This window comes from Molothrus ater, chromosome 16 (genome assembly GCF_012460135.2).
Source record: "Molothrus ater isolate BHLD 08-10-18 breed brown headed cowbird chromosome 16, BPBGC_Mater_1.1, whole genome shotgun sequence".
In the NCBI taxonomy this organism is placed as follows: Eukaryota; Metazoa; Chordata; class Aves; order Passeriformes; family Icteridae; genus Molothrus; species Molothrus ater.
In genome coordinates this window covers 7,188,111-7,201,118 of record NC_050493.2, presented here as the reverse complement: position 1 = coordinate 7,201,118, position 13,008 = coordinate 7,188,111, and the positions used below count along the sequence as shown (strand labels likewise).

At 42.0% G+C, this 13,008-nt stretch overlaps 1 protein-coding gene across 1 annotated transcript in view; it reads left to right on the top strand.

Moving 5' to 3' along the window:
- Window positions 1-3,698: 3,698 nt before the first annotated feature.
- Window positions 3,699-13,008, top strand: part of OTOA (otoancorin) — a 34,969-nt gene continuing 25,659 nt past the window's right edge. The window contains exons 1-10 of the mRNA XM_036392094.1: window positions 3,699-3,777; window positions 4,117-4,145; window positions 4,247-4,277; window positions 4,371-4,398; window positions 5,227-5,314; window positions 6,719-6,850; window positions 7,461-7,696; window positions 7,908-8,011; window positions 10,359-10,465; window positions 10,913-11,052. Coding sequence (XP_036247987.1) covers window positions 3,699-3,777; window positions 4,117-4,145; window positions 4,247-4,277; window positions 4,371-4,398; window positions 5,227-5,314; window positions 6,719-6,850; window positions 7,461-7,696; window positions 7,908-8,011; window positions 10,359-10,465; window positions 10,913-11,052 — 974 coding nt within the window. The remainder of the gene's footprint in view (window positions 3,778-4,116; window positions 4,146-4,246; window positions 4,278-4,370; window positions 4,399-5,226; window positions 5,315-6,718; window positions 6,851-7,460; window positions 7,697-7,907; window positions 8,012-10,358; window positions 10,466-10,912; window positions 11,053-13,008) is intronic.

The window sequence follows — 13,008 nt, the reverse complement described above, 5'->3', positions numbered from 1 at the left end:
AGCAAATATGTAGTAAGACAAACTTTTTCAAAGGTACTTAAGTGTTTTAATCCCACATGTTAAGAGTCACACAAGAGACTGCATTTCATGTCTCTCATCTTTTAGTCCTGTCACTGAGGATTTCAGTTTGTAGTGGCTTTTAGAGGTTTGGGAACAGAAGGTGCAATATAAACAATAGGGTTTTTTTTTTTTCCTTTCTTACAATTTTCTACTTTGTTCACTCTATTTAACCAAGTATTCTTACACTTGAGACGAGGAATTAAAAGATGACCAATGATGAAGAAAATCATTCTACAAAGCCTAAATTCAGCAGGGTGAAGCACCTGCTTAGACATGTTGAATAAACAGAACCCCCAGGACTGTACCTACACCTGTAGGTACAGTATTTTTGTACCTACACCTGTATTTCTAAAGCCAGAGTTCCTTGGGAGGGAAGGGACTTCTTCCTCCCTGCAGGCGCTGAGAACATTTGTATGCAGTCAATGCTGCTCACAGCCCACTGAAAGAAACTTGTGAGTCCAATAGTTGATTAAATTGCCCCAAAGTTGCCATCTAAGGGAAGAAGTGTTGCAATTCCAATGTCCAAATTCATTGCTCCTGGGTTTGGGAATCCTGCTGTGGGTGTCAGTGTCCATCCAAGCTGCGCTGCAGTGCTCTCACCAATGTGCCCAGTCTTGCCCTGGGGAGTGACTGAACTGTTCTGTTCTGTTCTCTCAGGGTGGGCTGGATGTGTTGCACTGCTGGAAAGCAATGCTGTGCAAGCACACGATTTAGCCAGAAGCTTTCAAAGTTGGAACAGCTTCATCCCTCAAAACCACAGCCCCCTTTTGCCGGGTGATCCCAGGTACAATCAGTTCATGTCCTGAGGGACCCAGGGCCACCTTCCCCTGCTTGGGCTGAGGAGAGGGGACAGCAGGGCAGCACCAGCCCTGTGTTTCCCCATCACAGCTTGGTGAGCTCTCTTCACCTCGGGACAGAAGCGTCCCCTCCTGCCGGCCCCGGGAGTGCCGAGCCCCGGGCGGAGGAGCCGCTCCCGCCCGCCCTGAGGGCCGGGGCGCTGGGCCGGCGCCTGAGGCCGCAGGGCGGTGCTGGGCCCGGCCCCGCTCTCAGGGTCCCGGCTGGAGCCGCCCAGCTCCTGCAGAGCCGGGGAGGAGGCGCACACGGCGGGGGCAGGTAAGGCTCTCTGGGGGCCTGGCCCTCCTTCTCTTCTCCTGCCCGCTCTCCCTTTCCAGCCCGCCAGCCCTTGCGGCTTCCCCCGTGCATGTGGTGCTTCCCCTCAGAGCCCGGGTGCCAGGGGAAGGTGGACACTGGCAGTGTCAGGGCTTATCAGCGCGAGTTGTGATTGTAAGGTCAGTTTCTGGTTATCGAGCTTCAGATAAGGCAGCGACTGCATGGAGTGAGTGATAAAATGTCTAATATTTCTGTCCATGGAAGGGTGGCTGTTCTGGGAGTGAGTGGAGAAGGTGATCTGGGAGTTTCTCATTAGCGGGGAGTCCTGCAAGGCTCAGAAATCTCATGACAGCAAATGCAAGGAATGATCTCTGGGGAAATGCGGGATGGGATCTGCAGGAGATCCCCACAGCGGGATTTGGGACTGTCTGGACGTTGCTGTGAGCTGCAAACTGACCTGTTTCACTCAAAAAATGAACTCCTTCATCCCGGAGATTGTCTTGGCAGGCAGGGCTTTTCACAGCCCTATTTGTGCCCTGCCGATTGTCCCCTTGAGTTAGTCAGGATGAAAAAGCACTTTCCTTAGCATTTAATCTCCTTATACATTAAGTTAGCATGCTTTAATTAAAATTCACTCCCTGATCAAAGTGAATGAATTGGAATAAACAAATCGGGAGTGACATTGGAAGCATGATTTAACCTATGCAGAGTAATCAAACTTTACTGCAAAATTATTAGGGCACAGGCAGAAACAAACACAAGGAAGTTCATTGTCTAGGAAACCAGATACATCTGAATGAGAGACATTTACTGTGGTGCTCCCAAAAGAGTAGCTGAAAGGGGTTTCAGGTGTGTAAGGACAAGACAGAGGTGATAGGTTCTTGAAGTCTAAAGTTTAAATTTTTCATTGTCTGTCAGTTTGAGTCACTCCTGCTACAAGAGTGGAGTTAAGTTTTTGCAATAGACTGAGGTATTGCTGGAGGCTCGTTGAAAGATATTTTTATAAAAGAGGACCTTGGTACATGAGATTAAACAACCCAAAAAAGGTGTCATTTATCAAATATTCAGATCTGTAACTTGAGCTGTGGCAGAGAACTTTGTGGGGGGAAGAAAGAGAGAGTACAGAATTCAGTAACAAAAAGAAATGCAGAAATTCAGTGTCTTGCAAATAAACCTTTGAAATGAGGGAAAGGGAGACAAAACCTAACAAAGTCTCTTTATGGTCAGAGCCAAGTCGGCCAATAGCACCCTGTGTGTCATTTGTTAAATCAGGGACTAATCCCAGTGTAAGAAGTTGCCATCTGTGGGTCAAGGCATCATCTAATATCTCAGGTCAATTTGTTGCTTTACCTGTGGGGGTGGTGGCTCTCAAGCTGAGCAGAGGGCCAGGCAGAGAATCCTCTCTGCAGTGTGGATTGAAGCAGCTGATGGCCCTCAGAGCTGAGGAGGGGATGAAGCTGCAGAAACTCCTGTGTGAGTGAAACCTGCCCAGCCTTTGCTTCCTTTCCACCCCACTGTATTAGCTCTGTGTGTATCCTTCTCCTTCAAGATACAGACCAAAAGCAACACGTTCATTTTGTTTTGGACAACTGTGAAACTCAGTTTTTTTCTGGTGACAACCCAGTGAAAAGCTCTGGGTACCCTATTACTGCCCTTCCAGAGAATTTATCTTTCAGTGATTTTTATGCTGCATAGCACAGGGCAGCAGGGATAGCAAGAGCTATCAAAACATCTCTTTCCACACAAAACTGTGGCTGTGGTGGTGGTGAAACTTTGATGGGACACTTCTTGTGAGTACAAAGACCACGGCTTTGATCCATCCAGGTCAAGTGACGTGGTCACTTTCCCAAATGTGTGACTTTCCCTCTGCTTCAGAAGAGCATAAGGACGTTTTCTCCCTTTTTGCCAAATGTGGCAGCAGGGAAGAGGAGTGTCCCATGCCCTCCCTGCCTGGAGCACCCTGCAGGGACAGGGGACCAGGGCCAGGCTGTCCCACCCCTGAGTTCAGAGATCTGCAAATGGAGGGTCCCACACCACGTCTGCAGTGATGCTGCAGCTTAACCAGCTAGGAAAAGCTTGGGGTTTGTTTGAAGCTTCTTTAAAGCTTCTTCATTTCCTTTTTCATTCAATTTCTCTTCTGTTTTATCTGATTTTAAATGGGTTTGTTTGCCTGTTTTAACAAAACTGCGTTGAAGTCATATTTAGGTGCAGTGTAACTTGGTAAATAAATGGTGCTACAAGGAAGAGAATTAAATGAGCCACTTGCTATAGGGAGATAAATCTGTCTGCACATGCACTCTTCATGGACTTGTGTTTGCATGAAGTGTAGCTCTATCCTAGAAAAAGATCTAAATGAAAAACTTGGGAGCAAGCAGCTTTGGATTGTTCTGATCTCTATCTGTGCTCCATAGTGTAGGCTGTCTGTAATTTATAACTATGAAATTTGGGGTGAATATTGCATTTTGACTCTGTTCTTCCTATTTTGTCTTCAATCCAAGTATCTTTTTATTCTAAAAACACCAGAAGAAATGTCCAGACTTTTGAAGATGTGTTTCTTGTTGATATCAATGAATCATGCCAAGATTACTCACAGTCAGAACTCAGAAGGTAAGAGCAGAACTCCTGTCTGAGGGGTGTAATTGTGGCACAGAAAAAGCTGTGTGGAATAAATTAGGTGCTGTTTAGTGACTGGGCCCATGGTCTCTGCTCTCTTGGCTTCGTGGAGCTATGCCAGCAAAGAATTTCACCAAGACTGATTATTATTGAATAGTCTTTTTTCCCCCCACTGTTTTTCTGTAAATAAATTTAATTAAAACTGCATTAAATCTTTGCAAATAAATTATATATGTGTATATAATCACTGCATACAATAAATGTATTTTTGTGTAACACAATTGTCTGATAAAACATTAAATTAACTTCTAATAATGGGATAATCTTTTACAGATTTGCCTCCATTGTTACACAAAGCTGTGGTTAGTATTTTTATTTGATCTCTCTACATTTTAACATTATAACATTTTATATTATAATTTTAAAATAGTAATTTGTTACATATATTTGTCATTTTTCTTAGGAGGAAGTAATAGCTGGGAAATATCTGAATGGTAACGTACACAGTTGTTCCTACTTATTCTTCTAAAATGAATTAAAACTCAGTATCTCACCATGACTTTTTATGTTCCATTTTCCATGTGCAGCCCTCCTAGATATACTTTATTTTCAAAGGTAATGTATTACTCTCCCCATCTTGATTTTTCAATATTATCTTGCACTTCAGATACGATCTGTTTCATATCCACAGAAACTGGAACATTATGGATAGAAAGAAATTGGCACATCTGATTACTTGGATTTGGGACTCCTGGGAGGAGTATTTCCTGTTAACAGGGAAAAACTTGTTTGTCATGAGAAAGAAAAAAAAATATATAGAATTAACTTTGCTCACATGTGTCCACATGGCTTCTTAAGGAATTTAGGTGCAGTTCCAGCTGTCTGTCCACCTCCTTCTTCATTCTCACTCCATCCCCATCCTCCAGCTCCTGGTGGCTTTTGAATTATTTGCTAATTTTGTCCAAATCTGAAAGAGCGGGATAAGCCTCAAAGGCCATTCCACTCCTACATATTTTGAGAAAATCAGTGTCTGTGCAAGGAAGACACAGTGAAATTCATGACTCTGCTGAAGGAAAGGCAGCAGTTACTCCCTGTGCTGTCTGCAAGCAGATCAGAACAGGCATAATCAGAAAGCACATGCCTTGGAGATGGTACTAATGGCAGCACCTTGGAAAATTGAGTTTATTGTGGGTGGTTGTGGAATTAGATGGAAAAAACCTAATTAATTCCATTCCCCATTAAACCATGTATTTTCATTGCATTAAACAGATCAGCTATTACTCTGGCTAGGCAAAAAACTGAATACTTTTGTCATTATGGTGTTAGCATCACTCTTTGTTTCTCTTTTTCTTTTTTACTCTTGTAATCTGCTATTTAACTTGTTACATTATTTTACTTGTTATATTATTCTACTGGCATTTTTGATCCTGTTTTCTGTTACAGCTCTAATGTCTGGACAGCAGATCTGCTTACAAAAGTCATGGCATATTTTCATGCCCAGGAAGTTATGTTTACTCTTAGCAGCCTACAGGTTTGTGACATTTAAGATGCATGAACATTTTTATTTGAAAAGGAATTAAAAAAACTTAACCTCTCTCTGTAGCCAAATTTAGGTGGTCAATGATAGAGGTAACTCATACACCTACAGTGTAGCATCTAAATAGGAGATAGGAATAGGTTGTCTTTTTCCCCAAAGTTTGCAGGAGTATGCAAGGCAGAAATAATAACTTTTTTTGCTTTTCCTCTGATGGAAAGCAGGAATTAGGATTTTTCATGCTAATTGTTTCTGAGATGAGTGTATGTAAATGCTGTTTCCCCAGAAAATGACAGGTTTCTCCCAGATTTTGGCTGGCTGTAGTTCACACTGCTCCTTATGTCCAGAGTATGCTACAAAAGCCTCCACCTTTTAAAGCTCCTCTCAGTGCTGTTTTTGTTTTTGTAAATTGTCGGTGTGGGAGTGATGCAGGAAGGATTTGTCGTTCCTCCTCCTGCTGCTGAGGGTTGGTGATGAGCTGTTTTCAGTGCAGCTGCATCCAGCTAATCACACCTGAGCCCCTCCCTGGGACAGGGAAATGTCAACTGTGCCATCCCTGAGCCTCAGGCGTTCCCAGGAGCTCCACAGTGCTTGAAACCTGTCCCAGGCTCTGTCACTGTCACAGCTCATCCTCACCTACATTTTCCTGCCACTGCCCCTTCCCTTTGTCAGGTTTATTGGCAGCCTGATGTTCTCAGCAGCCTGAACCCTGAGGCATAAAGAATTGTGTTAATACTTGGTGGTGGTAATGCAAGTTAAGCAAAGGCAGCAAAGAACAATTGCAATTCAAATTCCAAACCAATTCTGAAATAATTCTGTCAGGAAATAGAAGGGATTTTACTCCAGTCTGCTGCTAACGAGCCTTAAATTTATTTCTGTTCCAATGTTAAGATTCCCCTTCAATTTTTTGAAACAGGCATGAGATTGTTAACTGGTAATGAAGCTTGATGCAAGAGAGAATATTTTTGGCTTATGACCTGGTAGAGACTTTTCCTCCCATGTAATTGCACATTTCCTTCCCTTTTTTAAGTAATATTCACATGATACCTGATTTTTAGGGGTTTTTTTAGCTCTTTAGAAGTTTCATTTTCACAGCTCTGCTGTATGAAGCAGAAAAGCTTTATTACTCTTGTTTTATGAAGTGAGAAACTGAGGAATCTTTGTTAAAAAGCTCCCTTGAGAGGACTTGTTCATGAAGCCAGGAATAGGATTTGAAAATTACTGTCTATCAGAATGCATTTAGATTATTTTTGTTTTCAGTTTGTGTGAATAGTTATTTTGATCATTGGCAGCGCAGACAATACAGAGCTAAGCACTTAGTTCTTGAGCACAGATTTTCAGGGAGTAGAAGTACAATAGTATGAGTTTTATGTGTATTACACATATTTTTCTACACTTCAGATGTCCATAAAAAGTTCCCTGAAGAACCTTTTATACCAGCCCAGGCAGCTACTGTCTGAATTGCAGCAGCTTGATCAGCAGCAGTTCCAAACTGCAATGAAGTACCTCTTCAACAACAAAAAGGAGCATCTTGTAAGTGAATTTCCACATGTGAAAAGGAAAATCTGCTGTCAGTGGTTTAGATAAATGGAAAGGGACAGACTGGGGGGCTCACAATGCAGGCCTTGCAGTTACTTACCTGGCTTGGATTGGATTCATCTCCTCTTAGGTTAGACTTAGTTTATTTAACTCTTCTTGTCTAAAAGTTGCTTCAAGTCCAAGTCAGTCATTTGGATTTTCACTCTAATCAGTAGAGAGAAACTCATCTCCAGAGAGGAGTTCACCCTCCTACAGTAACACCTAAGGTGGGTAGGGCCAGTTACTCTCAGGGAGCATCTTATTTTTGGTGGCTGAAAAGAGAGCCAAGATGGCTAAAGAAGGTGAAATTAGTCATTTTGGCAATCAGCCATTTGAAATATCTTTCTGGGTTTCATTTTGGTTCTGTAAAAAAATTCAAGCTGGTCTCTCTACCCAAGACCAGAAAGCAATTATCTGCAGTAATGCAAACAAGCAGTAGTTTGCATTACTGCAGCTGTTTTTCATGAGAACAGCACCATATTCTTTGTAGAGTGCTGTCAGGCCTCAAAATGAACAATATATTGAATTGATCAGAGATGCTGATTTAACACTTTGTTGCTTGCAGGAAATAGGAAATATTATTCTTGACTGGGGTAAGACTAGAGAGAGGATTTTTCAAAGCCCAGGAGTAAACAGGACCTTGTTCCTTGTAACACTGGACAAATGCTTCCTGGCCCTGAGTGCCCTGGACTGTGTGGATATCCTGAGTCAGGTTCTGCGTGTGTCAGCACTGAACTATCTCCAACCTGATGTCGTTGGGAGTCTCCCAAACCTTCTGCTGGAGGATGCTTTCAGAAACTTGTAAGCCATTTATTTTTCAGACACAATTAATACTATATTGGATTTGCTGGCTATTGAAAAAGAGGTTGCTATATGGTCTCAGTCTGCTTTCCAGATACAGCTTTCTGCTTATGTGTAAAGAATGCTGTTTCTAAAATCATTTGTCCATGTGTCATTAAATAAAACAAATAGTTAACTCATTAGTGAGCTAACAAACCTGTTTATCACTTAGATCATCATTGTTCAAGGACCTCTATGACAGAACCTCAGCAAGCACTCAGAGAGCTCTCTATGGCTGGATGAAGCAGATTCTACAGAAATCTTACAACATGAGTGGTATGTTACAAATGTTTTCTTCTTGTTTATCATAAGAGAAAAGCACTCAGCAAAAGGCCTGCCCATTGTATTGAATTGTTTCCCCAGTTAACACAGGTCTGTGGAAGAGAGCTGTCTGGAATACCTTTTCTGCAGAACACAGGCAATATCATGTGTTTGTTACTCATGACAAATAGTTCTCCAAAGATGCTTGAACTTGTAGAGTAGAATCATGCTATTGTTGAGGCTGGAAAAGACCTCCAGGATCAAGTGCAACCAATGGACTCTTCTTCTGTTCTGCACAGAGCTATACACAAAGTCTTTTTCTAGTACTCCAGTCTTTTCTCTCTGTACTAAGTCTGAAATAGGATACAGTGGCCAGGTGCTCTGCCAAGATGTGGTGTTCTCTTCTGAACTCTGGCTCAGGATACATTACCCACTGCACTGTTTAAAAACACAAAAGAAATGCAGGATGTTGTGAAAGCACATGGCACCAACTCGATCAGCAAAGGGACATGATAAAACCAAAGTTAATTAATTCTGATTGGATGCATTTTTCCACACCTGTTTGCCTGGTCAATGTGCCTGAAACAGCTGTTCCACAGCTGGATGGGCTCCACAAGGGGGCTGTGCAGGGCACTGAACATCAGAGCTGGTGCCTGGGTTTCACTGAACATCCCAGCACAGCTGTCCTGGGAGCATTTTAGACTTATAGGTGTGTGTGTTCTTCCTCCTACCCTGGAAATCAAAGGTTAAATGCCCACTTGCCTCAGTGGAGCTAAATTTACCTCTTGGGTCTCCTGCCATTTCAAAATATCAGAATAAACCAGTAAGTGTGGAGAGGAGGTTCATGCTGCTGCTGTGAGGTGATGTTAGAGCCAGTGCATTGCTGGGGAAGCAGAGATGCAGCATTTGCCTGGTGCTACTCAGCAGTCCTGGGAAAATCCCTCAGCATCATCTTAGGTTTTGTCTGAAGCGTTGGTGAACCCTCAATTCATGGAAGATCACACAGCTTGGGAGGGACTGGGAGTTGCTGTGCCTCTTTTTCCTCCCTGACTGCTGCTTCGCCTGCCAAAAGCAGCACAGATGTGGTGAATCCACTCCCAGGGCTTCAAGTGTGGGCTGATTCCCACTGGTGTGAACCATCAGCCCTGGAAGTCTAAAGCTCCCTTTGGACTGGAAGTCTAAAGCTCCCTTCTGGTTATCTGCACTCCCCAGGCCACAGCAGGGTGCAGGGACAGTCCTGCAGGAGGGTGATTTATTCACTTTGTATGTGGGGAGCACTGGGACCACCTGGGATAGGGATCAGATTTTGGGGATCATGGCTGGTAATTGCAAGTCTGTTCTGCTAAAGGCCACAGTCAACATCCTTAAATGGTGCTGGTTTTTCCTTTAGTTCTCTTGTCATGTCTTTCAACTCTCATAATATTCTGGGTAATGGGAGGTAATATCACTTTAAAAAATGCAGGCCTGACAGGTCTGCTGGGATCATCATCTTGTCTCAGTTAAGGAGCTTAGATCTGTGTTTTCAAAAAAATCACTTAATGGAGTCCTTCAGCTTCTGATGGATGCAGGCTGTTTTTTTCCCAGCACTGGAAACTCTTCAAAGTGCATGGATGATTTTATTTGAACAGAGTTGTGTGAGTATCAGCACTGCTGAGGAATGTGTTCAGAGGTGTCACACACTGAGGCATCCAAATGACAGCAGCCTGGAGAAAACAGTCTTTGTGGCTCAGGGTACCCATGGAGTCCATAAATATGTTTTTTCTCAGGGATATTTGGATCTTGATTTCATTTTCAATCCTTGGGAGAATGTTACTAAATGAAAGCCATTTTTTAACTGCTATGCAGTGTTTTGTGGTTTTGTCAGCCTATTTCCATGTAGGTATTTGAACAGTTTTTCATTTTCTCCATTATTGCTACTGCATATTGCTGAAATAAGTAGCATCATCAATAATAATATATAAGATATATAACGTATCAGGCCTTCCTGATGTTCTTAAATAATGCAATTGATTAGGAAAAGTGACATTTAGAAACACTGCTCCGTGTTTAATACTTTTGGGTAACTTTTTCCTGTCCCACACTTAATCCATTCTCTTTTTTGACAACATAAAACATTAATTGTTTTTGTATGAGAAAATCTGAGACACTTGAAGCACTATTTCATTTTCATTTAAAAATGTATGGACTCATAAAAGTGTGGTGCTAAAATGTAGCAAATGGGGAGAATCTGACTCTCTCTGCTAAGGGTTTTTCTGATTTGAAGATTTTTTATTATTTAACAATAACATTATACTGGGTAAAATATATTTGAAAAGTAATTACTTTCTGAACATTGTAGTGAGTATTTATTTGTACAAAACAGAGTTCAATGAATCAACTTCTTGGGTCAGTGCAGAAAGCTTATGGATTTTGGGAAGATACATGGTCCATCTCCCATTAGAAGAAATTCTGAAAATTAGTCTCAATGAAGTAAGTAACAAAGTGTGGTTGGATTTATTATTGCTATAAATAACATGAATACAAAAGCAAACTTAAACATGAAAAATAACTTAATATATCTTATTAATTAATTATAAAGAGAAACTACAGAGGGGAAATATAAATGTATTCTTTACAAAATTCTTTTATCTTTTTAATTTTAAGTTCCTGTCATTAATTTGTAATTATTTATGTGTATCAGACTTTCATGACTTCTAGTGAAAGGGACCAATGATAGAAGACTCTCAAATTATGACATTTTGGCAGAGAATCACTCAAATCACTCACTCAACTTTGCCTTCAGAAATTCTAGTTTATCCAATCTTCTTGCTTTCTCTATAACATGAACATGCTCAATTGATGTTGGGGGTCAGACAGAGACTTTCCAGGATTCATTGTGTCACAGTGCTGATGCATGGTTTTGTTTGTGCTGGTCAGATCAGACTGTTCATCAGCTACGACAACGCAACAAAGCAATTGGACACAGTGTATGATATCACACCAGAGCTTGCCCAGGCCCTCCTGGAAAGGATCAACTACTCAGGCTTTGATATGAGGAACACTTCAACTATCTACAGGCAAGGCTGCTTTGCTTTTTCTTTTCTGGCTGTGTATGGATGGAACAACTAACTAAGGAGAAAATGGAAATTGATAGCGTGGCACAGCTTTTTCATTCCAGCGGAAAAATCTAGGCTGAAATCCAGCTCTGTTTAGCAACAGTGAAGAATTGCTACTTTATGAATTTTTGGAGGTGTGCCTAATTAGCTAATGCTTTGTCCCCTGCTCCACAGTGAGGAGATGCCTGTAGCATTTGTAGGAAGGCTGCAGCAGTATCTGGGGGACCTAGGCAGAGCTCCACCACATCACAGAGCAATAAAATAAACTGGGACAGCAGGACATGAGTTGTCTTGGCTGCTTGAATCACAGAACATGGAGGTGTTTGGGGGAAATCGTTTTACAGTTAGGATTGAAGGAGGAAATCTCAACTCCTGCCAGCAGGACTGCAAGTGGGTTTAAACTGACGTGGGTGTCACCAGAGAAGCCACAAAGTGAAGCAGTGTAAAGCCTGCCCTGCTGTCCTCTTTGTCCTGCAGGGTGGAGATGAGCCATGCTTAAATATGTTTGGATTTTAGGTGTGTAAGCAGGAAACTGAATTTTCAGGGCTGTCAAATCTGCACTGAACTAACTTTACCACTAATAAAAAACCAAAATAAACTGCTGTTACTCATAAATACGCAGCGAGCACGAGAGAGCTCTGCACTCCACATTTACATTTACATTGTCATATCAATGGATGTATTTAGTCCCAAGACAATGCTGTCTGAAATTATTTGTAGTCTCCTTGGGGGATACCTTGGAGTTTTAAACTAATGGAGAATATGCTTTATGGCTTCAGAGCTGCTGTCATTGCTGCAGTGCAGCTCGCTGACTTCATGAAGCATTGCTCTTGTCGGAGGAGTAAGCGAGAGAAGAGTTATGCCCACGCTCTAAATTTCAATGTCAGAAATCTTAAAAATTATTTTGTCACTCACAAGAGCTGCCACATTCTCATGGATGAGAGAAATGTCATGCTCCATAATCCTTAATATATTCCATTTTTACGACACACTTAGTTTATGTTACTCATTTTAACCATACTGTTGATTTAAATGCACTTTTAAGAAGTAGTGTTACTCATTTCTGCTAATCCCAAAGGAGATGAAGAGCTTTTGGTGGCTATGCAATAATGCATCAGAATGTAATTATTTGTTATAAAAATGCTCTTATAAATGTTTCTTTGATTTGTGTGCCAGTTTGATGATCTCCCATGAATTCAGATGTGCTGCTGAAGCAGTGTTTTGTTATATTGCTGGCAGGTTGTTGTTGAGGGACTGGAGGAGCTAAAAGCCTTTCTGTGCTGCAGAATTTGACTGAGTTTGTGGTAGTGCTGCAGCATTGTCCACTGATGATTTGATTCACATCTGGACATTACTGCCCAGACTCTTCCTGTGCCTGTCTCACTGAACTGTGAAAAACCAGGGACTGTAGCAGGAAAGCTGGGCTTTGGCCATATCCTTGAGGTTCTTGTTCTTTGTAAATTATAAAAGCAAAGGCTGAGAGTTTACAGGGACAGGGAATTGACCCAGGCTTCCTACAAACCGGTTCATCCCCATCACTATCAAGTTCAAAATCCAGACCTAGTGATGCACAATTCAGAGCTCCTTGCAGGGCTGCAGGTAAAGGCAGTAAATAAGCACAAGGTCTAAGCCAGAAGGACACCTATAACAGGCACTTTCCCATGGTGGTGGGACTCCTCCTCTCCAAAAACTATGGCTGTGGTTGCACTTTACAGAGATTAATGAAAATGTTGACTTAAATATTATAGCATGGGAACTGTGAAGGAAAATGAGCTCAGTTCAAAACCCTGCCTTGCAGACTGCTGTGCTGGCCTCAGTGCAGTGAGCCTCAGTGTGCTCTCCTGAGCAGTGTTGAACTGGACAGGTCTCCATCCATCAGCCAGTCCTGTGTTTGATGTGAAATACAGCAGGCTTTAT